The sequence below is a fragment of the Trichosporon asahii genome, assembly GCF_000293215.1.
Source record: "Trichosporon asahii var. asahii CBS 2479 unplaced genomic scaffold scaffold00038, whole genome shotgun sequence".
NCBI lineage: Eukaryota > Fungi > Basidiomycota > Tremellomycetes > Trichosporonales > Trichosporonaceae > Trichosporon > Trichosporon asahii.
Genome location: NW_014040886.1, coordinates 307,195 through 320,190, shown reverse-complemented (window position 1 = coordinate 320,190; position 12,996 = coordinate 307,195). Strand labels below are relative to the sequence as shown.

Genomic DNA, 12,996 nt, shown 5'->3' with positions numbered 1-12,996 from the left:
AGGCCGCGGAGGGAGCGGGCGACGAGCGTCGTGTGGTCGTTGAAGAAGTGGCGGTCCATCTTGCGGAGTCCGAGCGAAGCGAGGACGTAGCTAGCACCGAGCAGGGAGGGGGGCGGTGAGCGTCGGGTCTAGAGTAGCCTGGAGCTGAGCAAGAGCTAAGATCGAGTGGGGCAGAAAGCTGGCTTGGGATCGTGCTGAGAACCGCTGGGAGATGTGAGCTCTGTCAACGGACGGTTAGGTGAGTCGAGATCGAGATGTGAGATGTGGGAGGGCGCTTGCTACCTCCCTCCTTCACGGCTACATATGAGGTATGCCCAGCTCTAGCCGTGCTGAGCCGGACATGCCCCGGTGCGGCTGCAGCGGCTGCAGCGGCTGCAGCGGGGTGCAGCGGCTGGGAACGGGACATCGTCATGCCCACCTGCACCAAGTAGTACATGCGCACACGACAGGTGAGAGCAACATCAGTGTCATGTGAGAGTAGCCGCATCTCCGGCCCGGACTAGGCACGCCCTGTCTGCCCAACTGTGGTATCAGCGCACCGGACATAACCGCCGTGGCCCCGCAGAGCGCAGAGCTGCCCGCCGACCATCGTCATGCCAGCCAGTCCATCGGCGACTTGTGCGCTCGTCTCAATCGGGGCCGAGACTCAAGGTGGGCTGATGATCTACGCCGATATCGCGGTCCTTCTTGTTGACATGTACACGAGAGTGGAGGTTGATTTTTGTGGAGGTCTGTGGTTGTAGTCGAGGTGGCCGAGTCTCAGTGGGGTGTGCGGAACAAAGTTGCAGCGCATCTGTGCAGATCTGTGCAAGCTGCATACAATAGTGTCAACAACGCATGAAGAATATATGCTACATGAACTAAAACTAGGAATACGGGTGGACACACACAGTTGGTCCAAGTACAATTGCTATTGGGGATCTGCTTGTCTGCTTGAGCGCGCGGCGCTCTCCTTTTCTCTCTCTACTCCCTCTCTATCAATCTCTCTCTCTCCGCCTCCGTCTGCTTGGATCTACTTCTGATGAACTGTTCGCCACTCAATCAACTTCTGATCGTCTCGATGCAAGTCTGGGCTGTGCCGTCACGAAACCTGGGATGCCGAGAATGGTCCGCGGCGGCAAAAGAGCATTGGGCAAGTCACTCAAGTCACTCGCGTGACAATCCCATCGTCCGTCGCCGGCACTCTAGACTCTACCACGGCACGGCCCAGAGTTCCTCAACGCTCTGAATCGGCACACGCGCGAGGAGGAATGCGGTTCCAAGGGCGGCGGAGATGCTCCCGAGTAACTGGCTGTCAGTCTACGTCCTTCATCGTTCCATCATTCCTTTAGCACTCCACTCCTCCTAAGCGCGAGGCGGAGTGCGCACCGCGTCAGAAGTCAGACTTACGAGTAATCGCGTCGGCTTCTTATGCAGTCCCCGTATCCCGACGCCGACAGAGATACTCTCCAACTCGCCCAGACTTCCAATCTCGCCCAGGGCGAGGATCGGCGCGCTGAGCGCCATCCCGCTCATCCCGCTCAATGACACTTCAGACCCGGGGGAGGAGGAGAGGAACGGCGCCGGGTCGAGGGACAGCGAGTCGAACGACGTCGACGTCGAGGTCGTCGGGTCCGAGTCCAGGTCTACTTCAAAGGATAATGGCTCGAGCGGCTCAAATGTGAATGGCTTCAATTTGCCGAGTGGCGAGACGGGGCGGAGGGGCTGCGCGACGCCGACGGGCGCTACGGGGCCGACGGGCGCGGGGAGGATGGTGAGGGCTGATATTGTGCCGGATGGGGATCTCGAGGCGGGCTCGAGGCTGGGGTGTAGTGAGTCGCGCGAGTGCAGGATCGAGATGGCCGAGAGACGAGAGGCGAGGTGTGCTCGCGGGTTGTGCCGTTATATGCTGAGTGATGTGGACGGCTAGCGCTTATCGCAATGGTGTAGGGAGAATGTGGAGACAATGCATGCTGTTGCTCCGTTGTTCATATGGACTTTGTTTGTTGTGCACTGGCGTGGTTGGAGTAACCCCTGTGCCCGGTCGTGCCCCAACCCCAAGAACTCCCAAGATGGATCCACCAAGCCGTGCAGGCCCAGCGTAGTGCGCCGTCGTTGGACGCTCGTTGACGCGCCACCCGGGTCCTGGCTCCTGGCTCCCCATGAGATTGCCCTCGCACTGCTTCTATGCCCTGTCCCCAATCGGCCACTCCCCACCAAAATCAGGCCGGAGCTAATCCTAATCGAAATTCCTCAATTAGTCCAAGCTAATGAGCTCCACTCGTTCCATAAGAGCGGCGCGCGGGGGCAGGAACGTTAAGGGACGGCGGGGCATCGTTTGCATGTGACCAGACCACGCCCGAGTTGGGGTAGAGGTTTGACTGCGGGGTATCCAGCTTGAACTGCTCTTCTGCTTTCGGACTTGTTCCTTCGTCCCTCTGCATTCCGTGCATGGTGCACTCCGCAAATGCAAACCCGCTACAAGTACTGCCAGAACTCCATGCGCAGTCGCTGCGGCATTGCATCCTGTTCGGCGGCCCGGCGGTAAACTCTCCGAGTTCATACTGCATCCCATCTTCGTCCCGCCTCTACAGGCTACCTTGCTCACCTTTCTCTCTGACACTGCAACGGACCAGAGTATGAGAACCGGGCAAACCGGGCAAGTCAGCAAGCCACAGTTTCATCCATGATTGCGTACCATTAACGACCTCGTTCCATGAAGACGGGTGGCGTCGTCTGTCTCACTAGTGTTGCTAAGCACTAGCGCTGTTAGCGCCGTCTGGCGTCTCGGTCGATCCCATTAGATCTCCCGTCGCTGCTTCTAAACCTAGAACTTGCTCTCGAGTCTTCGACTGGACACATGGAACACGCACTCATCCGCACTCATCCTCACGTCCGCACTCATGCCCGAGAACACGCTCGCGCTCTCGTGCTCTCGTGCTCTCGTGCTCTCGTGCTCTCGCTTAGCTGGAGCATTAGCGGGCTAAGCTGAGCAACACTACGTTCACGGACACGCCAAGACGCGCTAGACGCGCTATATGGGCACTAACACTGGCCCATGCACTCACCCATGCTCCAATGCAGCCGGGGATCGAATCCGGAATCCGCCTGCACTTGCGCTATGCTACATGGTGCATACACTATTCTACACTTGTACGGCTTCGGCATGTTCGGCAAGCGGCTGCTTGCCTCTAGACGTTCTAGACTCACAGCTGGATCTCATTCCACGCTCGGTTCTATCGCACACGCGCACACGCCCCGCCCAGTACCAGACTACACTCGCCGCTGCGCTGGGCCCGGGACCGCTCAGTCCATGTACCTCATCCACTTCTTCTTCTGCTCCTCCGTCCCCTCCCAGACAAAGTTGACTGTGCGGATCTCCTTGAAGCCCTCTGTCGCATCGGGCGCCTCGTACGCGGACCCAAAGCTGTTGATCGCGAGTCCGGGCAGGATGTCGCGCTTCGGCTCGTCGTCTGGCCCGTAGAATGCGCGGTACGCATTGTTGTGGTGCGCGAGCTCGGCGCTGACTGCAAAGTTGAACAGCCTGGAGGTTAGCTAGAAAAGATACTTCGCAGCTTACCTCGCCGGCACGCCCTGCTCCTTGGCCAGGTCGACGTAGAGCTTGCGAGTCTTGCGGTCGCGGTTCGTGTTGTCCACGACGACGGAGCGGCCCGCCTGCAGAGCCTCGCGCGCCGCCTTCATACAGCGGTCGCGGTTGCCCAGCTTGTCCTGGTTCACGTGCTCGTACTTGGGAAAGTACCGCCGGTAGAACGACGTCTTACCCGAGGCCCTGCGAGTCAGTTGAGCCGCAGAAATGTACGAGTAACTCACGGTGGCCCGACAAACACGATCAGCTCCTTCTTGTCGCTCGTGATCGGCTTGTTTGCGGGCGTCACGAGGGGCACTGGCGTCAGCTTGAAAGAGCCACTCAGCACCCACAGTCCTCGAGGTTGGGCAGAAACGATACCGGCGGGTTCGGGTACGCAACCTTGTTCCCCAGGAAGTGCTCCTCGGGCGTTGCGAACCTCAGCCCCGCGTTCAATGCCATCGTGTAGTCCGTGTTCGCGTGATCAATCTTGCGTCCGCGCGAGTCGACACGCCCCGCCGCATCGCCAACGTACACGCAGTCGTCAAAATCTGCCGTCAGCTCAGACGTGGTCTACTAAGCTCACCAATTTCAATGCCCTGTTCGCGGTACAGGTCTACGACGTAATCGTACATGCCGGTGCGCGGTTTGCGGTAGACGTCCCGTTTTGTTGCAGCGAGTACGCGGAAAGGAACATTGGGAAGCTGCTGCCATTAGCTCGAGGCCACGGTCATCAGATAGCTACCCTTGCAGCGATGAGGGGAATCTTGGCCTTCCACTCGACAAGTCTGAAGTCAGCTTCTGTTTGTCGGTTTATGAGCTTGAGCGTGTACTTACTTCTTATCGGTAACGCCCTGGTTGGACAGAATGATGATGTGCTTGCCCGCCTCCGCTTCCTCCTTCAGACGCGCGGGCACCGAGGTGTGCCACCAAGTCCAGTCCTCCCTGTTCTTAGGGAAACGACCATTGTTGCGCGGCTTGATCAGGGTGCCGTCGAGGTCATAAAGAACAAGAGACACCTTTTCCTTCTTCTCCTTCGCCTCCTTCAGCGGGTCGAGGTGCTGGTAGTGCAGCAGGGAGGGGGGCGCCTTCTGATATGATCCGTTCGCCATGTCCGTCGAGCCGTTGGCGCCGTTCTGTGTGAAGAACGAGTGGACTGGAATCAGCTGATGACAAAGACGTGCGAGCTCACTCTTCTTCGCGGGCGGGAGGGACCCGCTAGAAGCCCTCTTCTGAGCCATGGTGGACGCGTTGGCGACGGCGAGTGCACGGTCGATGTTGTTGAGGTGCCTTCCTCGCGCGTCCGGGTTAGTCGACTCCGGTGGAGGTCTGCAGCGCCCTGGGCCAGCCATGTCGGACGGAAGCAAAGTGCGCCTCCACGTGGTCTTTATCTCGACTCAACACGAGCTCCGCAGAGAACGGCCGGCCTACGCGGGGGATCTTCGTCCAGATCGGGAGGTGGTTGGTCGGCACGTACCGAGCACGTCGTCAAGCTCAACTCTCAGGTCCTCCCCTTGTCTTCACACTCTCCACGATCACCATCCCTCTCCGCAAACCTCCCAGGATGGCGACCGGACTCTCCCCCGAGACCTTCAAGCACCTCCTCAAGAAGCTCGTCCAGAGCCCCCGAGACTTCACCGCTGATGACTGCGGGGAAGCCTTCGAGCACCTCGCCCTCAATGCCTCGGCTCCCGCCCAAGCCGGTGCTTTCTTGACCGCGCTGACCCTGTCCGGTATGGACAGCAGTGCCGAGATTGTTGCCGCCTGTGCTGCTGTTCTCAGGAAGCACGCTCTCACCGTCGAGCATCACATGCCTCAGAAGGACACTCCTGCTCCCGATCTCACCCACGGAAACTGGGACTATAAGGACTCGGACGTCGAGGGCGACGGATACAAGGGTATCGTCGACATTGTCGGTACTGGAGGTGACGGTTGGGACACCTACAACGTCTCCACGACAGCGGCTGTCGTTGTTGCCGGAGCTGGTGTGCGAGTCGCGAAGGTGAGTTTGCTCAGCGAGGTGGGCGCATGGAAGACATGAACTGTCACGGAGCTTCTTGTCGCTGCGCGAAGAGCGTCTCCCATTTGGCCCCTCTATTCATCCTTAGGCTGCAAGCTGCGGACCCAAAGCTAACAACAGCACGGCTCTCGAGCTGCTACCTCGACTTCCGGATCGGCCGACCTGCTGATCTCGCTCGACTGCCGTCTCTCCTTCCCCGTCGAGGAGGTCCCGAAGTTCCTCCCCGCTTCTCCCTTCCTCTTCCTGTTCGCCCCCCACTACCACCCGGCGCTCGCCCACATTGCGCCGATCCGTCGCCAGCTCAACTTCCGAACAATCTTCAACGTCCTCGGACCGCTCATCAACCCGGCGCGCCCGCAGCGTATGGTGCTCGGTGTCGCGAAGCGGGAGCTCGGTGACACCTTTGCGGAGGTTCTCCGCCTGCTCGGCGTCGACCGTGCGCTCGTTGTTTGCGGTTGTGAGGGGCTCGATGAGATTTCAATCGCAGGACCGACTTGGGTGAGTGGACTGCCTGGCGTGAGGAGTGCAGATATAGGGACTCGATGAGGTGGCTGCACGATTTCTGCTCCCTATCTCTGTATCTCTGCCTAGCTGTCAGAGTTTTGAGTTAGCTGACGTCAGATCTGGCGTCTCGAGAACGGCAAGATCACGCCGGGAGAGATCCACCCCGAGCGTGACTTTGGTCTTCCTCTCCACCCCCTCAGCAGCGTCAAGGGAGGAACGCCCGATGAGAACGCTCTCACCTTCAACTCGATCCTCGATAACTCTGCTCCGCCGCCGCACCTCGCCTCTCCGGCTGACGAGAACTCGCCCTCGCTCGAGGCAATCCGGGATTACGTCCTCATCAACGCCGCGGCGCTTTTGCACATCTCCGGCCGCGCGCCGACGTGGCGCGACGGTGTCGCGATTGCCCGCGAGTCGCTCGAGTCTGGAGGTGCTCGCGCCGCCTTTGACGGTTTCCGCGACATGAGCAAGCGCGCCATGGGCGAGAAGGGTCTCGACCTTCCCCCGGCGCCCGAGGACGATGGTGGTGTTGCCGCCCGCAATGGTTTCGTCAAGGCGTGGCTCCATTCGCGCCGGAACTCAGGCTACGGATCGCCCGTCTTCGGCAGTTCCAGGAGCCCGGTGTTCGGATCTTCGCCCGGAAGCCCAGGTGCCATCCCTTCCAAGCCGCTCGCGGAGGAGGCGCACTAGGCGAGTCCGCCCCAGACGGACTGACTCTCAGCGTAAGCGGAGACCCGTGGTGTTCTCGTGCTCCCGTTCTCTATTGTCCTTAGGCTTTCTTGATAGTGACTCGACCTCGTCTGCGGAGCAGGTACTGGGTTGTGAGATAGGGCGAAGGAAGAGCAGTACATCATAAAAAGAACTATATGTATCTATGGCGCTCGATTCTCGCCGCGAACGCCGCAGCGTTATATGAATGCTATGTTGTGTTGGAGTGAAGGTCCGTGTGTTTGTTTGTTTGAATGCTGGAGTCGTCGTTGTTGGTCGTACAGTCCGTTCTGTCCTTCGTGGCGTCGTTACAGTCGTACCTTCTGCCGTCTACGTCTGTTGCATACCGCACCAGGCGGCTGGAATCGGAGGCGAGGGTGTATATAAGGGTAGAGGAGTGGGATGCGAGTGGCATCCGCAGTGCGCGGGATGACAATGACAGTGATAGTGACATTGCTCGGGCAAGCCTTCGGACCGCCTGTGGCACAGCGAGTGGCATTGTTATCCTGAGCTAGCATGCGACCCGGGTTCCGCCTCCTGCAGAGCGTGTAGAAGTCAACAGCTGAGCTGGGAACCATCACCAGTCGGCCTCCAGCACATCCGGCGGTTCCACCATGCCTCCCCACTCGAGCTTGGTCGGCGGTTCCACCGGCGGAGCGAACAAGTCATCAATCAAGTCGCCAAGTTCGTCCCACCACCGCCTCAACTCATATCCCTCATCAGCAGACACGCTGAGCGTGACCCTGCCCCCAAACTCGAAGTAATACAGGAGCACGCCGCTGCGTCGTTTCCCCGTCGACATTCTCCGAACCTGGAGCCCATCGACAAGCCCTTCAATGTCGGGGGCGTAGAGGGCGTCCAGCGAGCCGAGGTTCTGGATCCCGAGCAGGGGCGATGCGCGCCGTCTCCGCTTCGCTTGTCGCGACGCGGAGCTGGAGCTGGGACATGCGTCCATGCTTCCTGAGGAAGCAAAGGTGCCTGCGGTCGGAGACGTGCTCCCATCCTCGACACACTCGGGCACCGGCGCCGGCCGGTTCGGCATGCTGAATCCCACTAACCCGAGACCGGGGTTACTCTCGTCCTCCCGCCTCGCGCTCCGGATACAGTCCTGCACCTCCGCCTTGGCCGCGGCAGCAAACTTGGCCAGCTGCCGCAGACTCGTGTGCTCCCTCTTTTCCCGCTTCGTCAGGGCCGCCGCTTTCCGCCATATCGTCTCTGCGCACCGGGGCGCAAACTGCGAGACGAGCACGGGATTGCTCACTTCCTCCTCTGAGATGACGCTGCTCGAGTCGCTTGACAACGAAGGCGTCGGGCTCAGGCTCGGCAGAGGGGAGGTGTACGGCGTCGGGAGCTCGATGCGCGTCGGTGTGCCACGGTCGTAGGTTTGTGATCCGAAGGCCGCGGCAGCAAGGTACACGAGCACGTGCACGAATTCTGTTCCCTGCTCTCGACATCGGGCATGTATCCGTTCTGATGTCCGCTGGTCGAACTCCCGCTCGAGAGGTTCAGAAGAAGAGTGTCGTGATGGGCCGAGGTTGTGCGGGAACGCCTGCCCCCCTGGTCCCGAGCAGTCGTGCGCGTACAGCACCGCACCGACCGCGAGCTGCATGGACGTCAACGGTGCTGCGTCCAGTGCGGTCGGGAACGGAGCCGGGTGCGCGAGCTCGTGCAGCAGCAAACTCGTCAGATCTCGTGTCCGCAGCAGAGCATGCAACTCCGCCATGACGGCGTGCAGTCCCGAGGGCGTGGACGCATAGGGCGCCGCACAGAGCAGGAGCTCATAGATCCGCTCTCCTGTTCGTAATCGCTCTCCGTCCCGGGGCAGCGTCCGCACGACGAGCACTGCGCTCGTGTCCGCGTTTAGTGTCCGGGGGCCGTGAAGGAAGGCGTCGACGAGATCCGTCTGGCATTCCGGCAGATAGGTCAGTTGCTGGTCTGCCCGCGCCAGGGCGAGGTCGATGGACGTTGGGGACGCGTGGAGGAACGACGTCTGCGTATAGGAGCGCGCCTGGATCCGAGCTGCCAACAGTGGATGCCGGGCCAACAAGATCGCCCAGGCTAATCGGACTCGGGGCTGGGAGAGCAGCGAACTCCGTCCGAGGATCACCTGGTGAACGTAGCTGAGGTCAGCAGAACGCCACGACACTATCTGAAACATGTCCTTGCGCCCTTCCTTGCCACATCCTCACACACACTACGGGTGATCATAGTGTGCGTCGAGCTTATCGCTGAGCTTTCTGGGAGCATCGCAGATATCGATGCAAGGCATGCAAGGCCTCGCCCAGGAAGAAAACTGAAATATCCTCCCTACTGCCGCATGCAATTTTCTCTCGCAATACCATCTCATTCATGGGCACACTCACAGGTCACCGCGCCCCTCAGTGCGCGCAGGAAGGTATCTGACTAGCTCGCCGTCGCTGAGACGGCGTGTCGTGGTCGGTCTCGGGTCGGAGATGCGCGGGGTCGGGGGTGCCAGCAAGTTCGTGAGGCCTCCAGCTCCGAACTTGCGCGGTGTTATTGGAGGAGTAGGTAGGAGGAACATCGCTGCCCTTCGTGCGTCGTACGCAGCAGTGTATCGTGAGTTGTAATCGTTTGTTGATTCGAGAGTTGGGAGGTGAGCCAGCTTTGATCTTTTAACGGCGCGCACTATTCTTCGGTCCGTGAGCCGGCTGATCGGCTCTGACTGTTGGCTCAGAGCCCACGATCGGCCACCTCGGTTACGCCCCGAATTGGGTCGCGCTACGCTTGAGCTTGAGCTGAGAGCCAGCGGGCCGCCACTGACGTCGAGGCGAGGGCTGAGGGCTGTTGTTTAGTGCGCGACTGACCGTTCGGATCAGCTGATCAGGGCTAGACCTCGGGTCAACCAAGATGGAAGCGATGGCAGCGGGTCGGTTCGTGGGCTGTTCTTCTTTGGAACAAGGGTGGAATGAACGACGCGGATGTCGGATGTTGAGCTCGCCGCAACTGATCGTCCTGGGAATGTAGAACAGAGCTGTCACGCTTGTTTGATAAGAGACGATGTCGATCTTGTGCCTTGCGTTCTTGTCTGGGACACTCGGACGTGAGCCGGTTTCGAAGAGATAGAACGATTTCGCCGGCCGGGCTTCAATTCAGTCGTCGGTGGTATTGAGTCAAACGGTATCCGCAAAGACAGCTCGATCGGTGACACAACGGCGACCTGGGCGACTAGCTCCTTTTGGGAGCTACCGTCGGAATGTGTTCGACGTCGAGGTCGCCGGTGTGTCGCGGTGGCGTAGACGGTGGTCGTTGAACGCGCGTGAAGTAGGATAGTGCGATGTCACAACGACCGGTAGTGCTTATTTCGTGCACAGTGTGTGCAACCTGATCGTCAGTGTTAGCTCCTGGGTACGCTCCTGTCCCCAACGACGAGACGAGCTCAGGTCCGGGCTCTGGGATTTGTCCGCGCTATGCTGGGATACGCTGGCCAGAGTGCGTAGTACGTACTGCAAGCTTGACGTTGGGCAGTGAGGTTGGCCGAGCGATGGGTCCAGTGGGTGGGTGATCTTTATGTGACTTGCGTACTCCTTCGAAAGGTTCGTACGTCCGTGACCTTGCGTGGCGAAACGTAACCAGAGGAGTCTGAAGCCTATAGCTCAGTCGAGCGAGATCAGCCCAAGCAAATCGGTGCCAAGGCAAGAGGGCGAGTAGAGCGAGTAAGAGCGCAGAGTGCGAGGCGAAGGGCCGACAGTTGGGATTGCTTTGCGTTGATAGGGCAATAACCGTTACAGTTACCGCGGTAGTTCGCTGCGTATAAGTTGTCGCAAGTGATCGCCTGCCCGAGTGTGGTGAAGTAATTCCCGGGCACGGCTATTGTGGGGAGGGGAGAAGACGAGGAAATGATCGGCGTGTTCGTACCGTACTGTCGACGGATGTCGCTTGGAATCCTACCAGTCACTAGTACTGGATCTTGAACGTGGAGCAATGCCAGGGGACACTAATGACGGGGTCGTCAGGTTGAAAGAGTGATACGTAAACTTGGCGTAGATGTAAAGCTATGAGTACCGCGTCTGTACGTCTTGGGGCTGAATGCATCAACGACAGACAGGTACGAGCTGGATCATCGACTGCGTGCCTGCTTGGTCAGACTGGGCAGCCTGAGGAGCTTGAGCTGCGTCTCTGGCCTCGCGGAGGTTGGGTCTGAGCGCTGGCGTGCTATCGAGGTCGTATCAGGCAAGTCGCATTCGCCGTTCCTCCGAGGGCTGTTGCTCGGATCCCTCGCTCACGGGCCAGGCGCGCCAGTTGTCCCAGTAAATTACTGATTGCACACCGGTCACACGGACCGCAACGTCCCAGGGTTGTCAGGACTTCCAGGACTTCCAGGATGTCAAGGACCGAGGGACCCGGAAATGCTCATGAACCCACGCCTGTGCCCTACCCTGGCGCCTGTTGGTCCCTTATAGCGCGTGTGGGCGCCGAGGACCCTTGGGGGCAGTTTCATCATGCAGCATCGGGCTCGTCGGGAACAGGTGCGCCTGGGGTCGCTTGCGCAACACGTAACGAGAAGCATTGCTTCTGCACGAGGAGCATGCCGGTTTGTCGGACCTGACGTGCTCAACTGGGGTAGAACCCGGATGACATCTAGCATTGCTCCGAATTTGTGCCTTCCCCAGCCTCACCACTACAGTGAAACCACGCCGAGGCACTTCCCCACACGCACCACTGCTCTGGGAGGGCTGGCGGAAGGAGCATGGTTGAGGCACCGTTACCGAAACCATAGAAAGGAGCGGAGGATTGTCTTCGGATGATTCGACAACAGAGCTCTCGACTGTCGGCAATAGTGTTAGTCAACAAGCTCGTGACCAGGCAGTACTGTCAGTCTCAGTCGATATCCATGGTACATGCAGGCTGCAGAGTTTCCAGCCTGAGCCGTTGGGAAAGGTCCGCCTTCGATGCCTAAACTCTATCCCGAACTCCACAGAGCACGCATAGTTTAGCGTCCTGACTTCAAATCCTGCGCTCGGACTCGCGACACAGTGGCAGAAAGGCCAACTGCGCCGCATCGTTTCTGACAGCCTTCACCTCTTGCTTGTGTCAAGGGTTTGCTGAGGGCTGGGAGAATTATGGGCAGTATGCGCAGACAGAGGAGGGCTTGTGGAGTGGGTCCAAAGCTGGCGCGTGGCGGAAGGCAAGGTGTACGACAAGCTGTGCCAAAGGGCTTCCTGCAATGAAAGGGACCTAAAGGACCCAAGGTGCAGCCGACAGGAACGAGGTCAAGGGGTCGCCGTTCCCTCTGTGCCCAAGCACAGCTCGGATGTTCTGACCACGGATGGTGAATTGAAGCGTTTCATCGCTCGAACGTCGTCCATCCTCGTCGACCTCTCCCGCTCCTCTTGTTGCTCTAACGTCATCGGCGTGTCCATGGAACTGCGACGCCGAGACTACGTACGCAGCCTGGAGTTCGTGTTACCCTCACGTTACTGACTGCAACTTTGGCTCCGCCAAGCTGATCCCGTGCAGCCTCGCAGGATCCCATGCCTCCCACTTGCTCCGCGGCCTCGCTCTTTGCTCACTGCATGGCTCGCCGAGCGTGCACGGAGCTCAACCTTGAATCTTCTCGGGCGGAACGCTGGCTAAACTTCGAGTTAAAAATCAGTGGTAACACCAATCGTCGACCCCGTCGGCACGCGTCCAGGCACAATTCAGTTCATTCCAACCGGCCAGCTCACGTACCAGCGAAAGCGTTCTGTTCGTTTCACGAGCGGTTTGCGGATATAACATAAAATCGCCTCAGACCTGTCTCAGGTCAACGGATCACAGGCATGCACGCGCTAGCTTCGACGATACACTTCAGACCGGTGGCAGCGGGAGCCAAAGACGTAGATCACACATGAGGCGTAACCGACCTCCACCGAAACCGAAGATGACCAAGCTACGGCAGGCAACGGCATTGGGGCCCGTAGGAGCGCGCGTGCTCAGAGGGTGGGGCACGGTTAATCACCGTGTTCCATTCGGAGTGGGTTTGGGCGGGGTGATGGGGAATGATGGAATGATTGCACAGATGACGTTAGACAGATTGCACTGGGTCGTGCACCGTCGCAGGTGGGATCGGCGAGCGGGCCGTCGGAGCAGTCCTCGATCAACAATTGTCTACCGGACCTCTATCCCCTCGTCGACCCTCCCTCTTCACCCCTCCACCACCTGCTCCCCCGCGGCCTTCCTGCGTACGTGTTCGCGGAAA

General features: G+C 59.5%; 3 protein-coding genes across 3 annotated transcripts; 1 reads left to right on the top strand and 2 right to left on the bottom strand.

The window, feature by feature from the left end:
• Nucleotides 1–3,285: 3,285 nt before the first annotated feature.
• Nucleotides 3,286–4,917, bottom strand: A1Q1_01001 (uncharacterized protein; the record flags this gene model as incomplete). Its single annotated transcript, XM_014325624.1, has 6 exons — nt 3,286–3,502; nt 3,560–3,769; nt 3,811–3,967; nt 4,152–4,269; nt 4,311–4,353; nt 4,403–4,917. 6 exons carry the CDS (start codon nt 4,915–4,917, stop codon nt 3,286–3,288), a joined length of 1,260 nt encoding a protein of 419 aa, XP_014181099.1.
• A 212-nt stretch (nt 4,918–5,129) lies between these two features.
• A1Q1_01000 (anthranilate phosphoribosyltransferase) lies at nt 5,130–6,779 on the top strand (the record flags this gene model as incomplete). The annotated part of the gene is made up of 3 exons (XM_014325623.1): nt 5,130–5,567; nt 5,706–6,083; nt 6,207–6,779. 3 exons carry the CDS (start codon nt 5,130–5,132, stop codon nt 6,777–6,779), a joined length of 1,389 nt encoding a protein of 462 aa, XP_014181098.1.
• Nucleotides 6,780–7,374: 595 nt separating this feature from the next.
• On the bottom strand, nt 7,375–8,520 carry A1Q1_00999 (uncharacterized protein; the record flags this gene model as incomplete). Its single annotated transcript, XM_014325622.1, has 1 exon — nt 7,375–8,520. One exon carries the CDS (start codon nt 8,518–8,520, stop codon nt 7,375–7,377), a length of 1,146 nt encoding a protein of 381 aa, XP_014181097.1.
• Between the last annotated feature and the right edge of the window lie 4,476 nt (nt 8,521–12,996).